The sequence below is a fragment of the Caretta caretta genome, chromosome 8, assembly GCF_965140235.1.
Source record: "Caretta caretta isolate rCarCar2 chromosome 8, rCarCar1.hap1, whole genome shotgun sequence".
Lineage (NCBI taxonomy): Eukaryota > Metazoa > Chordata > Testudines > Cheloniidae > Caretta > Caretta caretta.
Genome location: NC_134213.1, coordinates 37,228,630 through 37,253,145, shown reverse-complemented (window position 1 = coordinate 37,253,145; position 24,516 = coordinate 37,228,630). Strand labels below are relative to the sequence as shown.

The 24,516-nt window shown below is 37.3% G+C and overlaps 1 protein-coding gene across 13 annotated transcripts in view; it reads right to left on the bottom strand.

Annotated features, from left to right (window-relative positions):
• ANKHD1 (ankyrin repeat and KH domain containing 1) overlaps window positions 1-24,516 on the bottom strand; it is a 213,748-nt gene that overhangs the window by 35,971 nt on the left and 153,261 nt on the right. For 11 of the 13 annotated variants that reach the window (XM_048862541.2, XM_048862545.2, XM_048862543.2 and 8 more), the window contains 4 exons: window positions 13,491-14,240; window positions 3,086-3,231; window positions 2,811-2,922; window positions 229-374 (listed from right to left, as the gene is read on the bottom strand). In XM_048862541.2, coding sequence (XP_048718498.1) covers window positions 229-374; window positions 2,811-2,922; window positions 3,086-3,231; window positions 13,491-14,240 — 1,154 coding nt within the window. The remainder of the gene's footprint in view (window positions 1-228; window positions 375-2,810; window positions 2,923-3,085; window positions 3,232-13,490; window positions 14,241-24,516) is intronic. The other 2 variants (XM_048862550.2, XM_048862552.2) reach the window with 1 other exon arrangement.

The window sequence follows — 24,516 nt, the reverse complement described above, 5'->3', positions numbered from 1 at the left end:
AATCTGTAGTGAAGGGCTGCAGTGGTGGGGCTGTATAAACAAGGCAAAGTTAATTCCCTTGTCTTCTCCTGGGACAAGAGAGGATCTAAAATCAGCTACTGATTCCTGAAGTTTAAAGACTTTGTAAAATGAAAACGTTAATTTAAGGGTAAAGAACAAGAAATGAATGCAGCAATTTACACATCAACTCAAAACCCATAGAAGAAATAGTAAGCAAGATATTTGTACCTCTTGGCGTCCACCAGAGCATGCCAGTGAAAGTGGAGTGTCCTTTGTGCGCTCGGACTGTGCTTCTATATCTCCACCTTTGTCTAAAAGAATTTCCACTACACCAACATGTCCAGCAGTTGCAGCCAGAATAAGTGGTGTAAAACCTAATCCAAAAAGAATCACAATTAGAAGCATCTCTGAAAAACTCAAAATATAATTAATAGCAAGCAGGAAAGTATGTATGAATAGATTAATTCAACAAATACCTGGCTCAAATATCAGAATGATCATCCATAGATGGGGCCCTACCAAATTCATGGCCATGAAAAACGTGTCACGGACCGTGAAATTGGTCTTTTGTGTGCTTTTACCTTATACTATAGAGATTTCACAAGGGGGAGACGAGTGTTTCTCAAATTGGGTGTCCTGACCCAAAAGGGAGTTGCGGGGTGGGGGTCGCAAGGTTATTTTAGGGGGTCACGGTATTGTTACCCTTACTTCTGTGCGGCCGCCTTCAGAGCTGGGCAGCTGGAGAGTGGTGGCTGCTGGGTGAGGGCCCAGCTCTGCAGGCAGCAACACAGAAGTAAGGGTGGCAATACCATACCATGCCATCCTTACTTCCGTGCTGATGCTGGCTGCAGCTCTGCCTTCAGAGCTGGACTCCCGGCCAGCAGCTGCTGCTCTTCAGCTGCCTAGCACCACCGCCAGCAGCAGCGCAGAAGGGTAGCAATACTGCAACCCCTCCACAACTCCTTTTTGGGTCAGGAAACCTACAATTACAACACTGTGAAATTTCAGATTTAAATAGCTGAAATAACAAAATTTACAATTTTTTAAATCCTATGACCATGACATTGACCAAAATGGACTATGAATTTGGTAGGGCCCTATCCACAGACAAGATGATGAATTCCAAATATATCCCAATAGAGTCTTAGGGTACTGTATTATAGCACATTGCCAACTCTGCTATTATTGAGGTTGAGAAGAGCTTTGTTTGAAGGCTGACTCTTCTAAGAGCTCTAAAATCCACATTCTTACTCAGCGTGTCTTATGACTTACTGTGCCCCATGGGGATGGTGGGCACTGCTCGTGGCCCAAATTTGGGGTCATTTAAACAAGGAGTTCCTCAGATACAGCCCCCAAGACAAACATTTCACAGTCAACATTCCTATACCTTTAGTGCATGACACTCACTGCCGCTTTTGGGGGAGCAATACTGAAAAATGTTATTAAAGGAAGAGTTTGGCTCCCTGTAACAGTATATGCTAAAAACACTCATGAGACAAATAAATTGAAATGCACACATGCAGCAAGCCTCAACAAGAGAGTTTGCAGCCAGCACACTGTCACGGAAATTTGTTGGTTCAAAGAGATGTGCTGTAATCACAGTCTTAGCTACTGTGAATGAAAACCCTTCCCTTGGTTGAAAGCTGAGAATGATCTGTGGCACACTGCTACTAGCCATCCCTGTTAAGAGGTTGGTTTTTGTTTTTTACTTTTGGGAAATGTGCATCTATTAATTTGTACAGTTAGTTTAGAAGGAGCTTTAACTATTTTCTGAGAGATAATACATTACACACGCTCTATGCAGATACCCAATAATGGCAGCTGGGCGTGTTGCTACTTTTCCACACTGGGTATTAGCATAGCTGTGCACCAGCACTGATTAATCAATTAGCATTGATTAACCAGAGGAAAGATGAAAGACAGTTAGGATTATGTTTCAGAGGAACAGCCGTGTTAGTCTGTATTCGCAAAAAGAAAAGGAGTACTTGTGGCACCTTAGAGACTAACCAATTTATTTGAGCATGAGCTTATATATAATATATATATTATATAATCATGTTTCCTGAACAAGGGACCTGTGTGTGCTTTTCATCAAGGCACATGTTCCTGATAAACAGCTTACTAACATGAGGCGCTCATAATATTGTTAGATTCTTGTAACTTTTTTTTGGTGCACAGCTAGGGAAATATGGAACAGTGGGGTCAGAGCAGTGAAGGAGAATGGGTTTGTGGGAGCAATTGCTGGTGTTGTGGGGGCTGGGAGAGCGAAGGAAGGGGCATAAGTTAGGATAGGTTGTAGGGGAAGGGAAAAGATTTGTGGCAGAGAAAGGGGGCCTGTCAATCCTATATTCTCCTCTCTTGCGCGTGTGCACAAGGATCTGGGGGCCCCAATACTTCTCAGAGGGTTTGAATGGCTCTGCAAGACCCCCACATGAAAGCTGGGATCTGAAGACTCTGAGCTGCTCTCCCAACTACTCTGTGTGCGCGCACCAGGATGTGAGGACACACTGCCCTTTGGGGAGGATAGGGCCTGAGCCCCGTTCCCGCACACACCTGTGTGAGCTGGCATCTAGGGAAGCCCTGCCCCTCTGGGTGGGAAACACAGTAGGCATGCTCAAAGCACGCAGTACTGGGATCAGAATGAGGAGCTGAGAATGGGCATACTTCACACACAGCACAGGCTCACAAGCACAGATGTGAAGGTTGGAAGGGGAGGGAGGGAATGAACACCCATTGAGATGAATGGAGCACTCAACCCCATTTTAACATGAACTTTGAGCTCAAATTGTAGGGTTTTTTTTGTAGCTTACCCTTCTTGTCTCTGTGTTCAATATTGGCACCTCGTGCTATCAATACAGACACAAGCTCTTCATGACCTCCTGCACATGCAAGGGTCAGTGCCGTGTCGTGATTACTCTCCGTCTTCATGGTGGGGAGAAAAAGAAATTGACATTTGTAAATGGGAAGTGTTTTTAGCACAGAACACGGTCAACTTTTTTAAAACATTACTGCTAGACTGACATTTTATTTTAAATTTTAAAACAAGTCAGTGTAAAGCAGATAAATCTGAAGCCAAATTACTTACATGTGCATCAATATCAACTGAAGGATACATGGGGAGGACAGACTGAGAGCCAACATTGCTTGGTGTCTGTGTACAGGGCTCGGGTGTAGGGGATTCCGTAGTGTGAGAGGAACTAGTGGAGCCAGTGGGCACTCTGCTATTCACCGCTGAAAAACATCATTAACACTGTTATTTCACTCTTGAGAATTGAGCACTTTACATGGAAAAAAAATACTGTATTATAGAATCTTAATACTATAAGAATGCATTTTCTAAAAAATGTTTAGCATTAAATGTCTCTGAAAAAATTATGCCACTTAATGTAGTTTGTAGAACATAATGCAAGTGTCACATTCAAACTGTGTTTAGGTCAAAAAGCTTATTTTAATAGATTAGTCTGCAAATGATTTCTCCGCATACAACCACGAAGATAATAAATTATCTAATATTGTAACCTCAGCAGTGACACTTCAAGGTGTCAATAGTAAAGGATTTATGATAAAAGCATAATCTAAAAGTTAGGAAACAAGGAATAAATCAGAACTATTTCATATCAAGTTCAGTAAGCACTTTCATTAATTTTCTAGGTAAGACAACTAAAGCATGAAGAGTAAAAGTGAGTTCCAAAAATAATTCTGGCTACAACAAATTAACAACAGAGGGAAAAATAGGAAGATGGCATTCTGGGCACATAGACGAGTTAAGTATTTCCTTTCCCTAAAATTGTGTGTGCTGTCACCCAGATTTTCACAACAGGGCTGCAAGATTCCATCTCCACTTAAAGACTGTTAAACACATACAAATAGTGAGATTTTATTTTTTAAATTTTTCACAATTTGAATTGAGGTTCGTAACTAAGAATTATCTATATTTACATACAGAGCTAAAATTAAAAGACTAGGAACAACAAGCAGAAAGGCCAGAAACACCATTATGAGTATTTTCTAGGGTCAGAGCTCAGCCTTAGCCTCACAGCACACTGATGGATCATCAGTGCATGGTATTTTTGAAGGAAAGATCCAAACAAATTAGAAGGGGTCTGACAGGAAGGCTCCCTAATGGCCTTGTTTCTAGATTAAAAATTTCAGTACCCTTTATTATAATATCTATAATACAAGATCTAGAGAATAAAAAACTGGTATGAAAACCACATCTGGATATCAACATTTCTGTATTGTATGCTAATTGCTCTGGCCAGTTAGAGTAACAATTGATTTGTTCTAACCAGTAAGAGTGCAAAATTAACCCAAAGCATGTAATGTTGCTCCAGAAATACTATGAAAGCAATTATAATGACAAAGGTTCATGATGAATTCAGGTGGGGAATAAGCAGAAGGAATATTTTTTTTTCAGTGCCAATATTCTCTGTAGTAATGGAAGATGGAAGAGAAACAAAAATGTGATAAGAATGGTTTCTAAACAGAAACTTCAGTAGTTTTACCATGAACAGTTTTTCACTAATGGAAAGGATTTAAAATTAAACCACTGAATGAAAACAGAGTATCAATTAATGATACAGAATAAAAGTTAAATTACTGGAAAGATCTTAGTAAGATCAGAAACAATAGAACACACCCATCATTTAGTCAGAATACATTCTGATGTTTGGTTATAGGTAGATGAAATACAAATGATATGTTCATAAGTGTAGCAGATTTTAGAAGAACCCAAACTCTGAGTTCTTAAAGCCAGGATAATTTGTTTAAAAAAAAATCAAGCCTTTGAGATGGAAGTTTTCAGTTACAGTCCCAAAGGCATTCAGTTTAGTGTTAGGACTTACATTCCAGTGCATGAGTCAAAGGAGAGCAATGAAGTTTAGTTACAGTGTAAAAGCAGCAGTGTATTCATACCTGGACTCAAATGGAGTTCACTTCGCCTCAAAAGCTAAGCACCTTGTGAACAAACCAGGTCTGTATTATGAGTTTCCAGATACAAAGGTCTTATGCTTCATCCACGTAATATGCATTAATACAGTGGTTCTCAAACTTTTGTACTGGTGACCCCTTTCACATAGCAAGCCTCTGAGTGCAACCCCCCTTATACATTAAAAACATGTTTTAATATATTTAACACTATTATAAATGCTGGAGGCAAAGTGGGCTTTGGGGTGGAGGCTGACAGCTCGCGACCTCCCCATGTTATAATCTTGCAACCCCCCTCAGGGGTCCCACCCCCCAGTTTGAGAACCCCTGCATTAATACTTACCTACCTCAGCAAGGTGCTGAGGATTCATTAATGTAATATACTGCTTTACGTGGTCAAAGCACTATTAAGTGCTAAGGTTAAGTGGATTTAAAAAGATTCATATTTTGGAAAAACAGTAAGACACTAAATCATCCAGCTAAGGACTGATTTTTCCCTAATATAAGCTAATAGCATCCTTCTGAAGAGGTATTTTACTACCTTTTTTTGTGGGGGGAGAGGAGGGAAAAAAGGAAAAAGCACAGAGGAATGTACTTCAGACATTTCATTTGTTTTTAAGACTCCTTAGTAATAGATTCCGTTTCATCTTAATGCAGATCCACCAAAATCCAAAATCAAAAGACCAGAACTGAATCTCTTCACAGGATAAAAGCTGTTAAACTCTGTGCATTAATGGAAAATCTGTACACTAGTTCCAAGTCAACTCTAACCACCAAGATTGTTACAATATTGGATATAATTGATTTCCTCCCCAATAACTTGCTAAAAGGCAATTACTAGTTGCAAAATTTTAGATTCCTATAACCTTTTGGATGCCTGTTGTGATGCCCCAATTGTTGGCTGGTTGCCAAACCTGATATTGGACCAATGAGAACTGTTAATATAATCTGCACACTCTCAAGAATAATCTCTCTATGAAGATGGTATCCTGAAGATAATGTAGTTCATTGAATAGTAAACATATATTAATAGCAATCAGTAGGCTTGTTAAGGCCAAATTCTATATTCAATTAGATGTTTTAAAGAAGGACCATCATACCACAAGTATTTCTCAACACATTTTAACAAAATATTTTGTATGGAACCAGATTTAACTACACTAGTACTGATATTACACCCAGAGTCAAATATGTTCAGTGTTGTAAACATTACCATAGAAAAGCAGGTCAGCTATAGGTCTCACTTGCAGAGCATGGAAACTCATTCTCAAAGACTGGCCATACCATGCTTCCAATCAGGATTTTGCAGGAATAAGAGAATAGTTCACCATTGTGTGTTTAAAGTCCAAAATCAATTGAACTAAAAGGAACACTTGCTTAAGGAGTCATTTATGTCCCTTATTAGATTTCCCAAGAAATATTTTAGCAATTTGCTATAGAAAGTTCAGGGCAATTTTCAAATGACTAAATCCTAGTGTGGTTCTAACCTATGGTATTAGGTAAACTACAGTGTTCCAGAGGAACAGCAATATGAACATGTAGCATTATATCCATTTTGGCTATCACTTGTGGCACAGCTTTGCAGTAATGGTATTAAGATCATGTGTAAAGGAGCAGCACACTGTACAAAAATTAAAAAGACGGTGTGAATCTTAAACTACATTGCTATGGCAAAAGAACGGAATTGGCGGCAAAAGATCAAGTGGAATTCTGCAAAACAGATGCTCAGATGGGATAAATCGGATTTAGTGGCTTTTTTTTTTAAACACATGCCGCTATAAGCAAAAGGAAATCTTTGCTACACTGTGGAACAAGAGCAGGAGGAAAAAATATTCTCTTCTTGGTGGCATTTCATAAGCAAAAAAGCCATACTTTTCTGGATCACTTCTAACCCAGTTTATAACCTCACAAAAATGTATATTTTTAACATACTCTTGAAGGATGCAAAAGCACTTCAACTACACAGCACCACTGAAGTACATCAACTTCCAAGATGGAAGAGCAGCAAATTCAGTGGAGCACAGAAAATTGAACAATGTGGGGAAGGGAGATTTTGTTCAAGGACACTGGGGCAAACTCCTAGCATTAAAAAAAGTAGCCCTGGTATCTTTAGTCCCTGATGAATGGAACAGGAAACTTGAAAGAGCTCTACATTGATGCACTTTAGTAAACTTGTGTGGTACTGAACCATGAGAATGAGGGTCCCTCCCAAAAAAATCTGTTTTTAACAAATCTTTAACAGGCCTCTGAGAAAATATGCATGATTCAGTTGGAGTAGGCATTATGTTCCATTCATGACATGGAAAGTTACAGGGTACAGGGCAATAGCCCAAACACACAAAAACTCAGTGACATGGAAGCCAAGTTTGCTACTTTACTTCCAAAACACAGACATGTAGGCACACAATTTATTTTAGAGGATTAGATACACTTCTGTCATTTCATTAGAAAGTATATAGATTAAATATCGTTATCAATATATATAATTAAAAATAATTAAGAGTTTCACCACATGCAATTTAGGCTCTACATAATACTTTTGTGATTGTACTGATTTTAGATGCTTCCCTACAAAACACACTGATAAGACTTTTATAGAATACAGGTTGAACCTTCCTAGTCCGGCACCCTTGGGACCTGACTGGTGCCGAACCAGAGAATTTGCCGAACCACAGGAGGTCAATATTGTAGTGAGCAGGTCTCTCTATTTTTATCTCGCTGAGATGAATGAATGGAACTATGCTTATGATGCCTCTAGCCAAGGGTTACTGGCTCTCTTCATAACAAAGTGTTAGTGTTGTTACACAATTTTACTGTATTGGCACAAGGAAATAAGTAGATAAAGCATAAAAACCATAAAATAAAATCATGCTGGACCACAGATGTTGCCGGACCAGAGAGTGCTAGACTAGAGAGGTTCAACCTGTACTGTTATTCACAACATATTCAATAAGCTTGTTGCCTGAATAAGTCTGAAGTTTGAATGACTTCTGATTTTAGGGCTTCATTTAGATCTTCAGAGTAACAGCCGTGTTAGTCTGTATTCGCAAAAAGGAGTACTTGTGGCACCTTAGAGACTAACCAATTTATTTGAGCATGAGCTTTCGTGAGCTACAGCTCACTTCATCGGATGCATACCGTGGAAACTGCAGCAGACTTTATATACACACAGAGAATATGAAACAATACCTCCTCCCACCCCACTGTCCTGCTGGTAATAGCTTATCTAAAGTGATCATCAGGTTGGGCCATTTCCAGCACAAATCCAGGTTTTCTCACCCTCCACCCCCCCCCCACAAATTCACTCTCCTGCTGGTGATAGCCCATCCAAAGTGACAACTCTTTACACAATGTGCATGATAATCAAGTTGGGCCATTTCCTGCACAAATCCAGGTTCTCTCACCCCCTCACCCCCCTCCCAAAAACCACACACACAAACTCACTATCCTGCTGGCAATAGCTCATCCAAAGTGACCATCCAAGAACCTGGATTTGTGCAGGAAATGGCCCAACTTGATTATCATGCACATTGTGTAAAGAGTTGTCACTTTGGATGGGCTATCACCAGCAGGAGAGTGAATTTGTGGGGGGGGGGGGGGTGGAGGGTGAGAAAACCTGGATTTGTGCTGGAAATGGCCCAACCTGATGATCACTTTAGATAAGCTATTACCAGCAGGACAGTGGGGTGGGAGGAGGTATTGTTTCATATTCTCTGTGTGTATATAAAGTCTGCTGCAGTTTCCATGGTATGCATCCGATGAAGTGAGCTGTAGCTCACGAAAGCTCATGCTCAAATAAATTGGTTAGTCTCTAAGATGCCACAAGTACTCCTTTTCTTATTTAGATCTTCGTAAGTTTATGAAGGCCCTAAATTTTTTCAAAATGCATTTTCTTTAATCTTCACTAAAACTTTAACAAACAATCCTACAAGGTATTAAAGATGATATTACTGGTATTTTTTAATTTGGGAAAACCGATTACAGGGAATCAGAGTAAGAACCAACTGATGTGATAACCTGACATTTTGTTCAAGGTCCATACCAAGTTTTAATCATTAAAACATTAAAAGGAGCTAAGGCAAACAGAGAGATTGTGGTTGATCTGACAGTTGTAGTATGAAGGTAAAATTAGACTTCAACTGCTATATTTATGAACTACTAAATATACCTCATATTACTGTAATAAAGACAGTTGGCAATAAGATTGGTATCTAAAGACAATATGACTAATAACGTAGGTTCATTTTCTTTGTTTTTTTTCCATGAATGTAAATTTGTGGTATTTCAGTTTTGTCTAGTCTCTTTTATAAGAGCTTTCCCTGGAATTAAAAACCCCCACACTATTTTAAAATCCTGTTCTAGCAATCTACCACATTGTGATCTATTAATCTTTTAAAACTAATGACAAGCTGTCTGCTAGGTTCAGACTGAACATTTAACCAGTGTTATTTTAAATAGGAGTGTGTTTGTATATAATTGTTACTTTTCACATTATGCTTCAACATTTCCCACTTTGGATTACACTGGTGACCAGTATTATTCCAAATGGTTATGTATTTCATAATGTAGTAGCCCAGAAGTCATCTTTAACAACGATTCCAGAAATAAAAATTAGCACATCAATTTTGTGGAATCATTCAAGAGCATGGATTTCAGAGCCAAAAAAAGTTTGCAGAATTAATGCACAAGCATTCAGTAAACTGAAAGTTTACATTTATAAATTCAGTTTCAGTCCACCAACCAAATCTCTCTAGGGAAAGAATTCCAGACAGAAGCAAGGTGCAAAAAAGTCTGTATTTTGAATGAAAAGCGTGACTGACCAGCACAAACTGACAAGAGCAATATTAGTAAATTGGATAATATACAGAAACTGGCAAAAGGATACATCATTGTCCCAAGGAAATCACCAAAAAGCTTTGCATTTAATGTGGCTAATTGAGAAAGCTATCCATGTATGCATGCAATATGAACTACAAAAACCTCTGGTATACCAAATTTGTACTGCAGTGGAATAATGTACAATGAAGTCTGAAATTTGTATCAACCCATGTTCACCTATCTAGTCTCAGAAGATGCAATAAACACTAATTCTAATATAGTCTACACTGAAGAACTATAAGAGTTTCATTCACCTTTATAAAATCCAATTAAACCCTGCAACTAATATAGCACAACTTCAGTGAAAGGATTCAGAATTAGATGGGCGCTTTCTATAGAGCTATTAAAATAATTCAATTTATACTTTATGATTAAGGATAATTCAGTGGCATTCACTCTGAATTTATGAGTTCATCTTAACTTTCCAAATTCTGCTTAATTACTACAGCACAGATGGGACGCAAGATCACAGAATTCATTAAGGTGAATACACAGAGTAGGTAGCTTTAATGATTAAATTAGTAATCAGGGAAATTTAGACCTCCAGCTCCAAATTACAACTCAAAACCTCCCCTAAACACCAACTGCCCTATGAATCACAGTAGCGCCTCCCTTTAGTTGAGGCACTAAACGACTAGGCTGACCAATAATAAAAGTTACAATGACATTTAATATCTAAATTGCTCAATGAAGACATTCCTTGGAGAGAGAGATTCAAGGAAGTTCATGCTACAATACTTAGCCCTTGTCTAAATGGGACCTTTGAGAAGTTTGCCGCTGTTGCATTACCACTGGTGACAATAGAGATATTAGTGTAATCAGGGCACCAGTTACTGCCAGTATTTTTACCATTGTGTCAACTAGACCTGCTTTGAGTTGGGTTACCATACAGAGTGGTAAAAATGCTGAAGCCCTTTCTACACTAATGCTCCCACAGTTGCTATCATTGGTGTAGTTCTACCAGGGGTAGTGTAATCATGGCTACTTTAAAAAAAAAAAGGAGGCTTTCAAGAAACACAGAACTTGGTAGCAATTGTCATTACACATAAACATCGGTTAATGTGGTTTATGTATACAAGACTTCTTGATTTCCATATTTTCTACTGCAAAACAACTTCCATATAAAACAGCACCATAATCTGATCTGCAAACTTGCCAGCGTGCAGTGTTCAAGAGCACCCTGAATATGGATAAAATGTGAAATTAGGGTGAACACATGTTTTAAGATGCTTTTAAGATTTTTAAATAAATGTATGTAACTTCATGATGAGATGTGAGCCCATGACTTTGAGGGTTTAATCTACTAAAAGATGTGTCACAATGTTGATTCCTGACAACTAGAGCAAAGTAACTAAAATCTCTCCTGATCATCTTCAGGAAGTATAACTTACATTTATGAAAAATCAGGAGAAAATACACATTTGTGTAGCAACAATAATTTCGGATACTACCAGTAGCAACAACATATGTAGCTGGGATTTCTAAAGTCCACTCATGGTTGTATTATTGGAAATATATTAATTATTAAGATACAGTACATACTTGTGGAACTTTACTAAATTTAACTGGCACTAAGAATATCTAAAGAAATACAAGTAAAAACTTCACTTACATAAAAAATTAATTTTCATTAAGAAAAATCTTAATTGGTTAGACTCTAGTAAATCAGTTTTTATGAAATTAATGGAGAATAAGTAGGATATTCATGGTCACTTTGTTAAATACTGCACATTCTGAACATAATGACAGGGTTTTCAGTTAGACATAAAATATCCATTAGGTCTTTGTCATAAATAAATTGAGGTTTTTAAACAGTAAACATTCTGTATGTTTCAAATTTCACTTTCAAGCTAACTAAATTTAGGAAATATAAGTACAACATAACTCACTGTTAAAAGATTAAGCTATTTATGGTATAGGTTTTGAAAATTTAGTAACATTTTATGTACGATACACAAAGTAACGTTCGTATAAAAACCAGCTAGATTTCATTCGGTTACTGATTTGATCACTGCAAGTTACATTCTATATGAATGAAAACCATATAGCTAGTGATTTAAAATTTGACTACTAGCTATTTAAATGTACATTGTATGATCCATTTAGATATTTGTGGTCGACATACATACAGAACATGTTATAGCAATAATATCCAATCCCAAAATTCAGCTCTTGTAAATCACACATTAAACACAAGATTTTCTTCACTGTACTCTGAAGTTTCACATTAATTTTTCAGTAAGAACATTTAAGAATTATGCAGGTTTTCTCCTGTTAAAAAGTACATTAACTCCTCTTTAATGCTCTGCAGAAACATGATTTGGGGTGACAAGGGACGACAACAATGTCAGAAAGCAGGACCTACATTTCTCTCTCCCTCACATACTAGAGAGTTTCTTTGAATGAAGTTATACATCACCATCTGGAGGAAGTTGATCTTGTAACACTTATCACAACTATCCCACAATATCCAATAGAGCTTGAGGGAAGACTGCTAAATTGCTGCCCATCCCGATACATGTACTCAGCTTCGGCAAGTTACTAGTTTGGAGGTTCCTGTGAGACTTAGCAAAAAGTCTTATTTGACATTTCTGAAAAGCCTGAGATGAAATTCAGAGGATAGGACAGTGACTAACTGAAGAGAGAAAGACAGGAGAATAAAGACTAAGGGACAGACGAAAGGAGTTGAGAAGAGGTGAGAGAGATGCTGGATAAAAAACAAAAACAAAAACTAAAAGCAGGACAGTGAGGACTGACCTGCCTATGAATATAATTGTAGCTACATATTTAGATCTTTCACACCTCCACCAAAAAATATAAATCTCGGCTAGATACCTGAAGCAAGCTCCACAAAGATGATACCTCTTTCCAGAATGTGGCTAGCAAGTGTAACCTTATGTGGGGGAAACCTTGATTCATCTTTACTTGTATCTTCATACACTTATTGGCAAGGCCAGGAATGTTTTGATTTTTGCTTTTCATCCAGACAGCCAATGTAGCATATTGATCCTGTGGGTCCACCACCATTTGATCCCTTATAGCGTGCCACATTTTAAATTTTGTAAAACAGTAATCATATTACTTTAACAACTGATGTTTAGAATTTAATCTGAAAACATGAATCAATTTTATAAATAAGCACTAAAGGGACAGATGGTCTTGAATCTGTATTTAGAGTCTAGATTGTATTTAAACTGTTTCAATGCTTCCAGCAGAAAGGATAGTGGTACATTTGTCAGTACAAGTGACAAAAAATGTTTTCATACTTCATTGGAGACAACTGCCACACTAAGTAAATCCATGTAGGGTTATATGCAAAATTCTATAGAAGACTTAAAACAAAACTAGTCATTTTCAGATTTCCTAATGGCAACTTCTAATTGCTCACAACAAGATTTCCTTAAAGTATCATAAAAAAAGATGAGGTCACAGGGGCTGCTATAATAGGTCTCCAATAAAAGGAAGTTTAGCACTTAGTCTTCAGCAATTTGGCAAAACAGATAGGGAAAAAACCTCATGTTAGAATTTGGAAGTGTCTAAAGATTAATAGCACTAATAAGAAATTAAATATTCTTAAGCAAGTATTCCCAAGTTGGAAAACCGCAAGATGTCTTTTTGGAGGGGAGGAGAGAAAGGGAAACTGAGCACACAAGTTAATGCAAAAATATGTATATTTCTTAACCCACCTGCTATTAGGTCATCAAGAGTGTCGGTAAGCGTCTGTGCTGGAGTGGCAACCATTAATCCGTCTGGTTCTTGAACTAACAGCCCCTGCCCATGTCCAGCAATTTGCTGCTGCTGTCCTACATTTTGCTGATTACCTAATACTTTCTGAAGGTCAAGAGAATCTGTCCCATTATAACCTAAGTTACTGGAAAAATTACACTGCGGTGTTGACAATGCTTGGATAGGGACAAACTCTATTTGTTCAGCAGGTGGCGAAGACTGTTGTTGTTCGTCATCTTTAGACAAGATTGTGTCAACCTGAGGTAACTCTGAAAAGTTTTCCTCTGGTAGACCCTCATCTCCTTCCACTTCTGGGAAGACACCTGTGTGTGGGCACTGCTGCTGCAGGAGAAGTGGTGTGTCTGTCTGACCTTTGGTCTCCAAATATTCTTTGGTAAACTGCTGCTGTGTTTTCATCTGCAACTGCCTTTCCACCTTCTGCAGCTCCTTCAATATTTTCTTCTTCTTCTGTACTTGTTCTTCTCTGTTCTTTTTAAGTTCTTCAATCTTATCCTTATTCAAAGGTTCACCTTGAATTAATTCCAATGATTTAAGTTGTGCTTTTTCAATAGCACTAATTCTCTGTCCAAGTTCATTCAGCTTGCCTTCAGTCTCTTCTACTATGCATTCCAAAGGCTGGTATGGGTGAAAAGGTGGCAGTAGGTCCTGATCTGCTACCTGCAGGGAACTTGACTTCTGCTTGGATGTACCTAAGCACATGAAAAATGTTTGAAAAAATGCCATGCTGAAGTTATCCCACACCTCCCCTCTCTCCCGACCCAAAACTTTGCAACTAAAACTGCACATCTGTCAAACCATATTAAGATGAACTAGATTATTAAAGCCTACACTCCATATTAGGTAGATGGCACAAGACAAATATAACTGGAATTTTAAATGCTGATCCTAATTGTCCCTTGTAATACTGCTATTTTAAGCTTAAAATGCCCTCTCACTCATGACAATGGATATCAGGGAAGTCAAATCAGAGGACACAGCACATGGCTGTTTTAGTAATTTACTGAGTGGTTTGAGTAAATTTGCTCTAAGAAGAAAAAAGTTAGCAAAATAAACCCAGCAACAGGACAAACCCTTTTACACAGACCTAACTTCCAAAAGCAAAGTGAAAACTAAGGCTGTCCAAACTGAAGGGAAACTAACTTTACATTGCATTGGTATTTTATTTCCAGGCCACATGCCCCAAAATGCTATAGTATTCCTCCCTTTGGTTCAGATATCAGAATCCTGGCAAGGTAAATGTAAAAAAACAAAACCAAATCACCTGCACTTATTTTTAATTAAGTATGGACATTTATTTGTAAGAGTACGGAAAGAAGAAAAATTAACCTATTTCTTGCTTGATCTCCAAGGAGAGAACACCACAGGTGCAGCTCTGGTCAACATTAAGAATTTAAACATCCCTCTTCAAAACCAATCTAGCAAGAAATAAATACCCCTCCCCCTCATTCACACCTCCATGTGTGCTTATAAGCAATCACAGCCCTCAAGAAGGCAAGCCTCAGTTTGAGAAACAGCAAAAACTGCACACTGCTGCATGATAGATCCAACTGACCAGGCTTACAAGAATAAATCGACTAAGTGTTTAGATACCAAATGTAATGTTAATATGAAAAAATTAAAAGGGGAGAAAAGCTTTTAGCTTACTTTATTAGACACCAATTTTCATAGTAATAGTCATTTAATATATTGAAAAAATAAAACAGTTTTAATTAAAGAGCTAAAACTTGAAAAATTACACACAGGCTAACCTAATTCTCCATCAAAAGTTGGAATTTAAAAAAAATACAAATTATAGTTTTAGCCATGACTATTTAACAATCAAATTACCTGGATCAGAATATAGTTGAAGAAAAACTCAAGAAAAACTTCACTATACAAATCATAGCTGCATAAATATTTCAAATCATTTTAAGAAAACTAGCTGAATTGCTCAGTCATGATGAACACATGTATTTAAACATCAATTGTTTTAAGCAAGGCACTTCAGCAAATCCAAGGAGAAGTTTTACTGGACATTAAAGCGAAAGCTAGATATTAAGGTGAAAATCAAAAGCAAGCAAAATTCAGAATTAATAATGCTGGTCCATGCAGAAGTGTATTAAAAGCACAAAAGAAAACACATTCAGCACTCTTTTCTGTATTTCTCTTGCTTCTGGAAGCATCAGGCTGAATCCTCACCTGCCACCTTTTAGCTTCCCCTGATCCTTGGCTTTAACTGCCCCAGATGTAACTTAGAGCAGCCTAAGGATTGCTCTGGCTGCTACTGTCCTATCAGGCAGTACCATAGGGGGCAAATCATATACCATGCCCCTGTGCTCTACCCCCACCTCTCCTCCTAGAGTGTGGATGAGGGAGGGGAGAACGGAGCAGGCTACACTGCTTTAGCCAATCAAGGGTTTCCCTAAATCAGGAAGAACCCTCAGCAATTCAAAGTGGCTGGACCAGGGCTAAGGACTGAGACCTCTGTGTTTAATAGCTAACTTCTCCTTCACTTAGATTCTGCTTCACATTGTGAAGACAGTGATCATGTTCAGCCCTTTTTTGACCACTAGCCTAGCTCTTCTGCCCACTTCAGTTGCAAAGGAGTTTTTACTTAAGATTTGTATGCTCTGTCTTGCTTCAGAGCAGGGATTCTGGGGAAGTCTTAGGTTACCTGGACAGGCCATTTTCAAGTACTTAGGAACCACTGACTTTTTTGGTTTCCCAAATTTTGTGTGCGTGCGTCACAATGCAAAAAATGGCTTGATCTACTGAGGTTTCACCAAGTTTTACCTATTTATCCCACTGCTATAAGGTCTTCCAAAAAACAAAACAAAAAACGAACAACCCAGAGTCATATCACATAGGGAAAATTTACTTTGCAGAAGTGAAGCTGCAAGTCTGGGCTTCTTCTTAGCAGAACTTCACAGTACCTACATGCTTTTCTCAGTGGTTCATCTTTGCCTGCCCATAGGATTAGGCTTCTCAAACAGTATAGCTGGATTTTTGTTTTTTTTAATATAATATAGTTTAATATAATATAGTTTGCCTATACAATAAATTTTACAATGCTATCAAAAGGGATTCAAATAATTAATATATCTATGGGGTATATACAGGTTTTTTCTTTATTCTTCTTTGAAGAACTTATTGAGGAAAACAAGTACAACACATTTTTCTTTTTCAACAAAGAAGATTCCTAATCAAAGTAGAATTACAGGTCAAATGAAGGGCAAAAGTTAAGTGTTCAAACACGTGGGCTACACAAAGTCAACCCAGCTACATCACTCAGGGGTGTGAAAAATCAACACCCCTGGGCAATGTAGGTAAGCCAACTGAATCCCCCAGTGTAGACAGTGATCGGTCAATGGAAGAATTCTTCCATAAACGAAGCTACTGCCTCTTGGAGGTGGATTACCTACGTCAGCTGGAGAACTTCTCTCATTGGCACAGTTCGTGTCTATACTGAAGTGCTACAGCAGTGCATCTTTAGAGTTTGAATTATAAACAAACCCAAACTCTGTGTGCTCAATGCCTCCACTAGCCTGTGTTTCTATTGCTGAATGTGTGATTCTTTGGGAATGGAAATAAATTTTACCCAATATGAAAAATAAAATGTTTCCTCATTTGAAATCCTTAATGCTTCCTGACTTCTTGGATATACCCCAACATGCATCATTCTCAGACAGCACAAACACCAGTGAGCCTCCTATCTGTGATGTTCCACCCATCCTAGGGTTTTGTACTATTACCATATTTGAGTGCTTTCCAAATAAAATGGATAGCAATAAATTCCTAGCTCCAATGTTCTACTCTGTTATCTTCACTGAATCAGAAGTACCAAGAGAAATTCAAAGAAGAGGAAAAATCTTATTAAGAGTTAGAGAAAACTTAATTTGAGCTAGTTAGTGGGGACACTTAGCACAGAAATGTGTTTAACTCAGTTTTTGGTTTTGCATTGCAGTATACCTTTAAGGTTGTGCAGAAGGATCAATTAATTTTAAAATATTTTTAAACTTTGGTACCTTTAAGTTTTATAGATATAATAATCCAGAAGTTATATTTACGGTCACTGAAGCTACATTTAAAGTTATTTCTTGTATTGTGATAAAATACATACAGGAATAAGGAAAGAAAATATCAAATTTGTTGTCAGTAGTCAACTTACTCTGTCAAATTAAGATGTTACTCTGACGAAGGTTTAATAAATCTAGCCTCACAAGAATCTTTTTCCTTGAAGTCTCTTGCTGAGAAACTAAGGGCATTAGATGCTGAGCTGCCCTCATCATTCCCAAGGTTATCTGATTGTCCTCTCTGGATTTTGCTAGAAAGGGGGCTCAGACAGCCTCTCCCTGATAGCTAATGCTATCCCCTCAGGAAAGTGAAGTTGCAGTTTGACAAAACCAGATCATAAGTAACTGTTTCCAGATTTTAACATCAATATTAACTTTATCTGCCTACTTGTGGAGAAAACAAGCCTCACATGAAAAGCTTCTAATGCTCCCTTCTAAGGATACATGGATTCCAACAGCAGTAGTATGGTCTTGTACAAAGACCTGACCCTTGTGGTTTATATCGGGCATAGGAGGCTCTTAGGCCCATCCTGCAATGTTGTATAGAGTCCTTTAAGTCTGCGCAAGGAGAATACGGGAAAAACTGATCTGCGGCCTGAATCCAGAGCATCCAGTCTCTAACCATTACAGGGAAGATGAATCCAGCTCACAGTATGCTGTTGGACAGATCTGAGTATTGTATTGTGACTACGTGGAGGGTAATGAGATGCATGTTTTCCCACCAGCAATTATGAGAGCATGGAGGTGTTCAGTCATCAGCCTCTAATTAGTGGGTAGGTTCAGTTTTCAGGACATTACAAAACTTTCTCCAGGACAGTAAAGATCTGTGCCTGTAATCTTGTCGATGATAGGAGGGGGTAAGAGGGAAGAATGAAAATTCGTGTTTGAACCTGAAGTGTGTTTATCAAACCTGAAAATCATATTGTAAATCAAAATAGTGTTCTGGTTAGTAACTACAATCTTCAAATACTTAAAAAATTAATATCTAAAATTTGTTTTTCTGGGATAATTAAAATTCACACTTTAAGAGGCCTAACTGCAAAGATCTACAAACTGTATCAGTTGAGCATAGCCATAAGTGTTTGCTCCTAACAGCAGAGCCAAAATGGTCAAATTTATGATGGATTTCATGGTTCCCAGAATGAAGTTCTAGGGGAGGCCACATTCAGTTATACTTGTGACAAAGCCATTATTTAAGACAGATATCAAATGTAACACTTAACTACAGCATCAAATGAAAGGAAAAGACAGACCTAGGGAGGAAGTCTTCATTCAAAGAAATCACATTTGAAATAAGCAGATTTTCAGATCTCCTTGGTATAACACTATCCTTAACACCCACTGCACCTATACATACAGTAGATGCCTAAAATCAAGGCAATGTTACATACTTTGACTCTTCAAATACAGATTTAACAGGGCTTAAACCTCAAATGCTAGGCAATCTAGAATTAAGTCAAGCATTTAAAATGTTCTTTTCCTTTTTAAGATTAATTTTTAACAGACATCAGCGGACATCTGACACCTTGGTACAAAGAGAGTATTAAAAATTCAATTGGTTAATGTCAATTTATTTGGAAAGCTTTAACATGCAGATTCATATGATGTGTTGCTGAACAAGAGTGGTTACAATTTTGAACACACACTATGTATGCTAATTCACGGCTGTAAAAACAAAACCCAAATCATATCTGTGCAATAGTTTATTCATATCACAAAAAATAAAGAACCACTTAAGTACTCAAAGTGCCTTATTTAAGTTGTATTGTTTAATTATATGAATAAAATCATTAGAATTTTAAAGGTTAGTTAGCACAGTCACTATAATTGGGGTAATTTGTTTGCATGATCCTTGACTTGTAAGTTTTATTCCCATATTATAAAAACTTGTTTATATTGCTATATTTTTCAGTTTTACAGTATCAGTTATTGTAAGTTATTTTAAAAATATGCATACTAAGAACACTTGTGCATCTGAAATCTGACTCTACAGTCAGGCTATAATGCCATATAGATAGTAACACAAGACTGACTTTAGTACTACCAATATAATTTGTAAAGCCAGCACTGCCACATCTACTGCAAAGAGAAAGTTGGGAAAATTTAAAAAAAATCTCATCTCCATAGCAACTGGTATTGGTTGCTCTTTACAAGACTTGTTTAGCATGCAACTAAGGTTCAGGGCCACTGAAATCCCAGTTGTTGCTAGACAAAAATGTCAATGACTATGATGTAATCTCAAGTCACATGGGAGAAAGTTGCTAAGTCTACATGCTCAGATAGTAAGAAAGTGGAAGTAAGAAAAGCAACAGAAGAATAAATATTTAAGAACAGGGTGCATAAACATTTGCTAATTTCTTCATTTGCAACTGGTAACATCATTTGCTCTACACTGCTTAGACCTCTCCCCACTATGGTTTTCTCCAGGACCCACATCCCACTCTTGAACTTATTTTTTGAGAATTGAACTTTGACTACCCACTTGTATGCAGAGGATACCAAAAGCCTTTACTTCAATCCTTGCCTTACCTTTTACCTGCTTCAAATACTGGATCTTATGTTATTTCCTCCAAACTCAATATATCCCAAACTGGAATTCAAACTGACAGAGTACTCCTTACCAACTCTGTGTTCCCTTTATTGAAATCTTATTCACTTATATAGGTAACCCATTTGGTTTTACCCCCAGATCTTCCAGGTATATAAATCTGCCTTACAACTCCAAAGCACTGAACACAATACCTTGACTGTTCTGAAACTCATTTATATCCTTCTCTCCTCTCATTTAGCTTGCAATTCTTTTACAGTTTTCCTACATCCCAACACTCCAAACAAACTGGTGCAAGACATGTCTGCTGTCTTCACAGACTTGATTTCCATCAAGAAATTCACGACAATCTTTCTTCCCTATTGTTTGATGCCTGACTGTAATGGCAAATTCCTGGAATTCTGATTTCTGATCTGCATGCCATTCCCTACACTGAGCCCTGGTCTACACTACCAACTTATCCTTCAGTGACAAAGTTAGCTATGTGGACAGGAGAGCTTCTTTCATTGACATAGCTACTGCCTCTCAGGAGGTGGAGTACCTATGCTGTCAGGAGAAGCTCTCCTGTCAACGTAGGTAGCATCTTCAATAAGTGCTACAGCAGCTTTGTGTGTTGTAAGAGTAGACAAGCCCAGAGAAACGAATGTGTCTCCTTTTACAATGGATGACCGATCTCTCCCTATATTGCTGTTTCAAAATCCAAGCTCTAGAACCATCTCAATTTTTCTGAAAAAGATTTTTAGAATATTAATGACATCTCTAAGAACTGTATTTTTTTGCTTACCTAAATGGCAGCCTACTGTTTTACAGCAATAGTAGACTCTACAGGGATCCTGGTAACATCTGCAAATTTGATCATGGTAATATTTACCCCAAAGAAACATCTGACACAGTAAGTTTGGAAACAGCTATATAGAAAACAGCTTGCTTTTTAAAATTTTAGTTGGTCAAGAAATGCTTTAGAGTGTAATGCTTTACTCTTCACCATTGCGTCACAAACATCTTTGAACCAGATAACCCAGTTTAAAAACCACTGCTCTAGAACAAGAATTTTTGGCTTAGTGCTAAAAGGCTGGGTTCCTATTATCTGTTTAGCTTTATAAAGATCGGTCATTTCAGAGGGATAGACTGGGGTTGAAATGTAATTTCTAGCTAATCTGATCATATTCCAGATCAGCTCTCAACTCGGCAGCCTTGTGCAACATCACTTTGCACTTAAGCAAGTGTCAGAAGTTAGAAGACCAACTGCTGAGTTTCAAAAGATTCTGGGATTTTGTTTCCACCCATCCAGTTAACAGCAGTTAAATACAGATTTCCAAAAACTCTAGCTAGTTTTCTACTGACTTACTGAAATCATTGCATACATCAGAACTCAACCCAGCATGAATGACAGAAGATACCCTCTAAGAAATATTTCCTCACTGGATCAGATACCTACTGGACAATGTTTGCATTTATACACTGTCAATCCCTGTACCATCTAGACACTCAATATTAACTAGAACATAAGTACAAAAGGATAAAAAGTCAGATTCAGTCCATTTCTCAGCATGACCAGACTTCAGAGAGCATAAAACCATAGTTCATTATTTTAAAAATTTATTTAATGGCTTCTTCACAGAATAGTCTCTGATATCCTTCCTCTGATTTTGTGAGATTTAAAAATCTAGTCTGATTCAAAGTCTCCAAGGTTTAGGGTTGGATTTTCAAATGCACTCAGCACTTGCCTGACTCTGCCCATTGACTTCAGTGATAAAATTCTCACCGACTTCAAAGGAAACAGAGCTAGGTCAAAACTGACCACTCATGAAAATCCCACATAATGCTGAGGTTCAGTTTATTAAGGAACTCAGCTCAAAGTCATGGTGATAATGGAATTGGACCAATTACACCGGTGTCAAAATATACAGTACAGATTACTCAGCTACATGGACACCTTTGGCAAATTTTCAGAAAAACAGTGAACAGAAAAATGGTTAAGAGCCTACACAATTTTTCCACATGTAGCTAACTAATACACTACTCTCACCTTGATCCCTTACCACCAAGAGAGACAAAACTGTCAAACATTTTATCCCAGTTAGTTGAGTATTTTGGTGGGTTTATCTTTCACTCTTAGTTGCTACTTCAGTGAACCCCCACGGAATGCATACTAGTAATTTACCCATTGCACAGATGTAATAGAATTGACTACAGAATTTAAAATTACAATGTAGTTTTGCTTATAAATCTATGAAAAAAAACTTGTCAGTCTCCTCCTTTGTTTCTTTACTCTGATTATTCTCCTAAATTAATTCTTTTAATTATAAACCAGGAATCTATAAACTAAACTATAGGTTCTACTCTGTACATTAGTAACAAGTATGGATGTTTACTTTTGGCAACCAAAGATTAGCTGGGCACAAAAAATAGATATTTTTCTAACTCACTTTTAAAGTGTTAACGCTGAATAATTCTGAACATGCATTTAAAGCCTAATGAAAGATCCTTTAAGGTGGCAGTCATACAGTATTTTGCCTACCAAATATATTACTTCTCCAGCTGCCTATGTGAACTAAACAGGCTAGACCCCTGCCAGATTGTTTTAATATGTGAGGTACTCTGGATCTATGACCAGTATGCATAGAGTGGACGGGATTAGGGTGAATATCTAGTTTACATGTGGTTGGTGGGGTCTCAAACAAAAAGGCAACTGAGGTAAGAGCAGCAGTATTTCTAGCATCTATGGAGTGTAAATAAAAGTAAGTTGTTGCCTATGTTGGTATTGAGAATTGAGATGAATGATTATGGAATATATTAAAGTGTAAGTTGTCAAAATAGCGGTCTCGACTACACTGGGATTGTGGGATGGACTGGATAGATCTCTGTGCAATGTAAAAGAGGAGATACTAGTGTAACTCTACTGCAATGGGAGAATAAATCAAAGGAGATTCTGGCTGGGAAGGTCTGCATACGGGTTGGATGGTTAGCACAGTATGAGGATAAGAGGCTCATAAAGAACTCTTGATTTACAGTGCGAGGATGTAAAGATGTCTCTGGGGAAGGACAGCAGATAGTGGTCAAAGTATAGATATTTATGTAGCTTCGGCTCAATTTCCTGACTTTCAAAAACTCTGCATCTGCTCGTGGCATGTAGCTTCAGGAAGAGAATATACATTGGTATAACTGTTTGTAGCATTCCTCTAATTTAATACAGAAGCGTTGGTGGAAGACTACTTGTCTTAAACAGCATTCTGCTGTCCCCCTTCTGTACTCACTGATCAAGAGCAGGAGAGAACCCAGTGAAAGTTGCTAAACCATTTCCCATCTCAAAAAACAATGGAAGGATAGTGATAAAACGTTGATAAATCTGGATAGTCTCAGTTAAGTTTGTCAATATTAATATTAGTTCATTTGTAATGCAATAATTCCAAACTACATATTATGAAGTGGAACTTTTACTTAGCAAAATCCTACATAGTTGCCAATTTAAATTCAAAAATATAATCTAATTTCAGATTTGTTCATAACTTCTTAAACATTGTTTAGTACTAGAGAGAACTGAAATATTTTGATTTTTTTTAAAGCTAAGAAATTTGCTTTTCCAAGGACTACCTACACATTTTTGGAGTATCATTTTAAAAAATTCATAGTTGACATTTTTAAATTAAAAATTTTGAAAATATATAAAGGGTGAGATCATAACATTCACTGACTATATTCCATGGAAAATTAACTTAGCATATTTTTGTTCTATGAGTAATATTTAGAGTGCAGAAGAGAATTTAAAGGTCCCTTTCTTAAACACTGGGTTGCATTTACAAATTAACAGAATAATGATCAAATTCATAGCTTTATATCTTTCTAAACTTTGCTATGATTTTTTGAACTATAGCATCTTCTGACAGCTTTTTATAAAGTAGCAATAATTTAACATTAAATTAACTTTTTTGCAAGTGGGAAGAGAGGAAATTGCCTTTGTTTTAAAAAAATCTACATCTAAGCCTGTACTCAAAATAACAGAAGGAGGGTTAGGTATATATATTGTGAGGTTGAGAATTACATCTGCTAGGGACTGACAGCTGGTGCAGCCTATACAATAGTACAAGTATAATGAGACTAATAGGTTACATTTGCAGGGGAATGAATAGAAAGTTCTCTGGGCTAAAACAGAAAGTCTAGTAGCTTAATCCTGACACCATGTCAGGAAAACAGTTGTTTATTAAAAGGTACTAAATAAACTACTGTTAAAGACTATTTAAAGATCCCCCATTAGGTCAGCCTGGCCAAATTTTATCTGCCTCCTTACTGCAGGACAGTATTTTTTCATGAGGGAAGAAACTAGTTATTTTTTCCATCAAGCTCGGAATTAGAATTGATTATTTA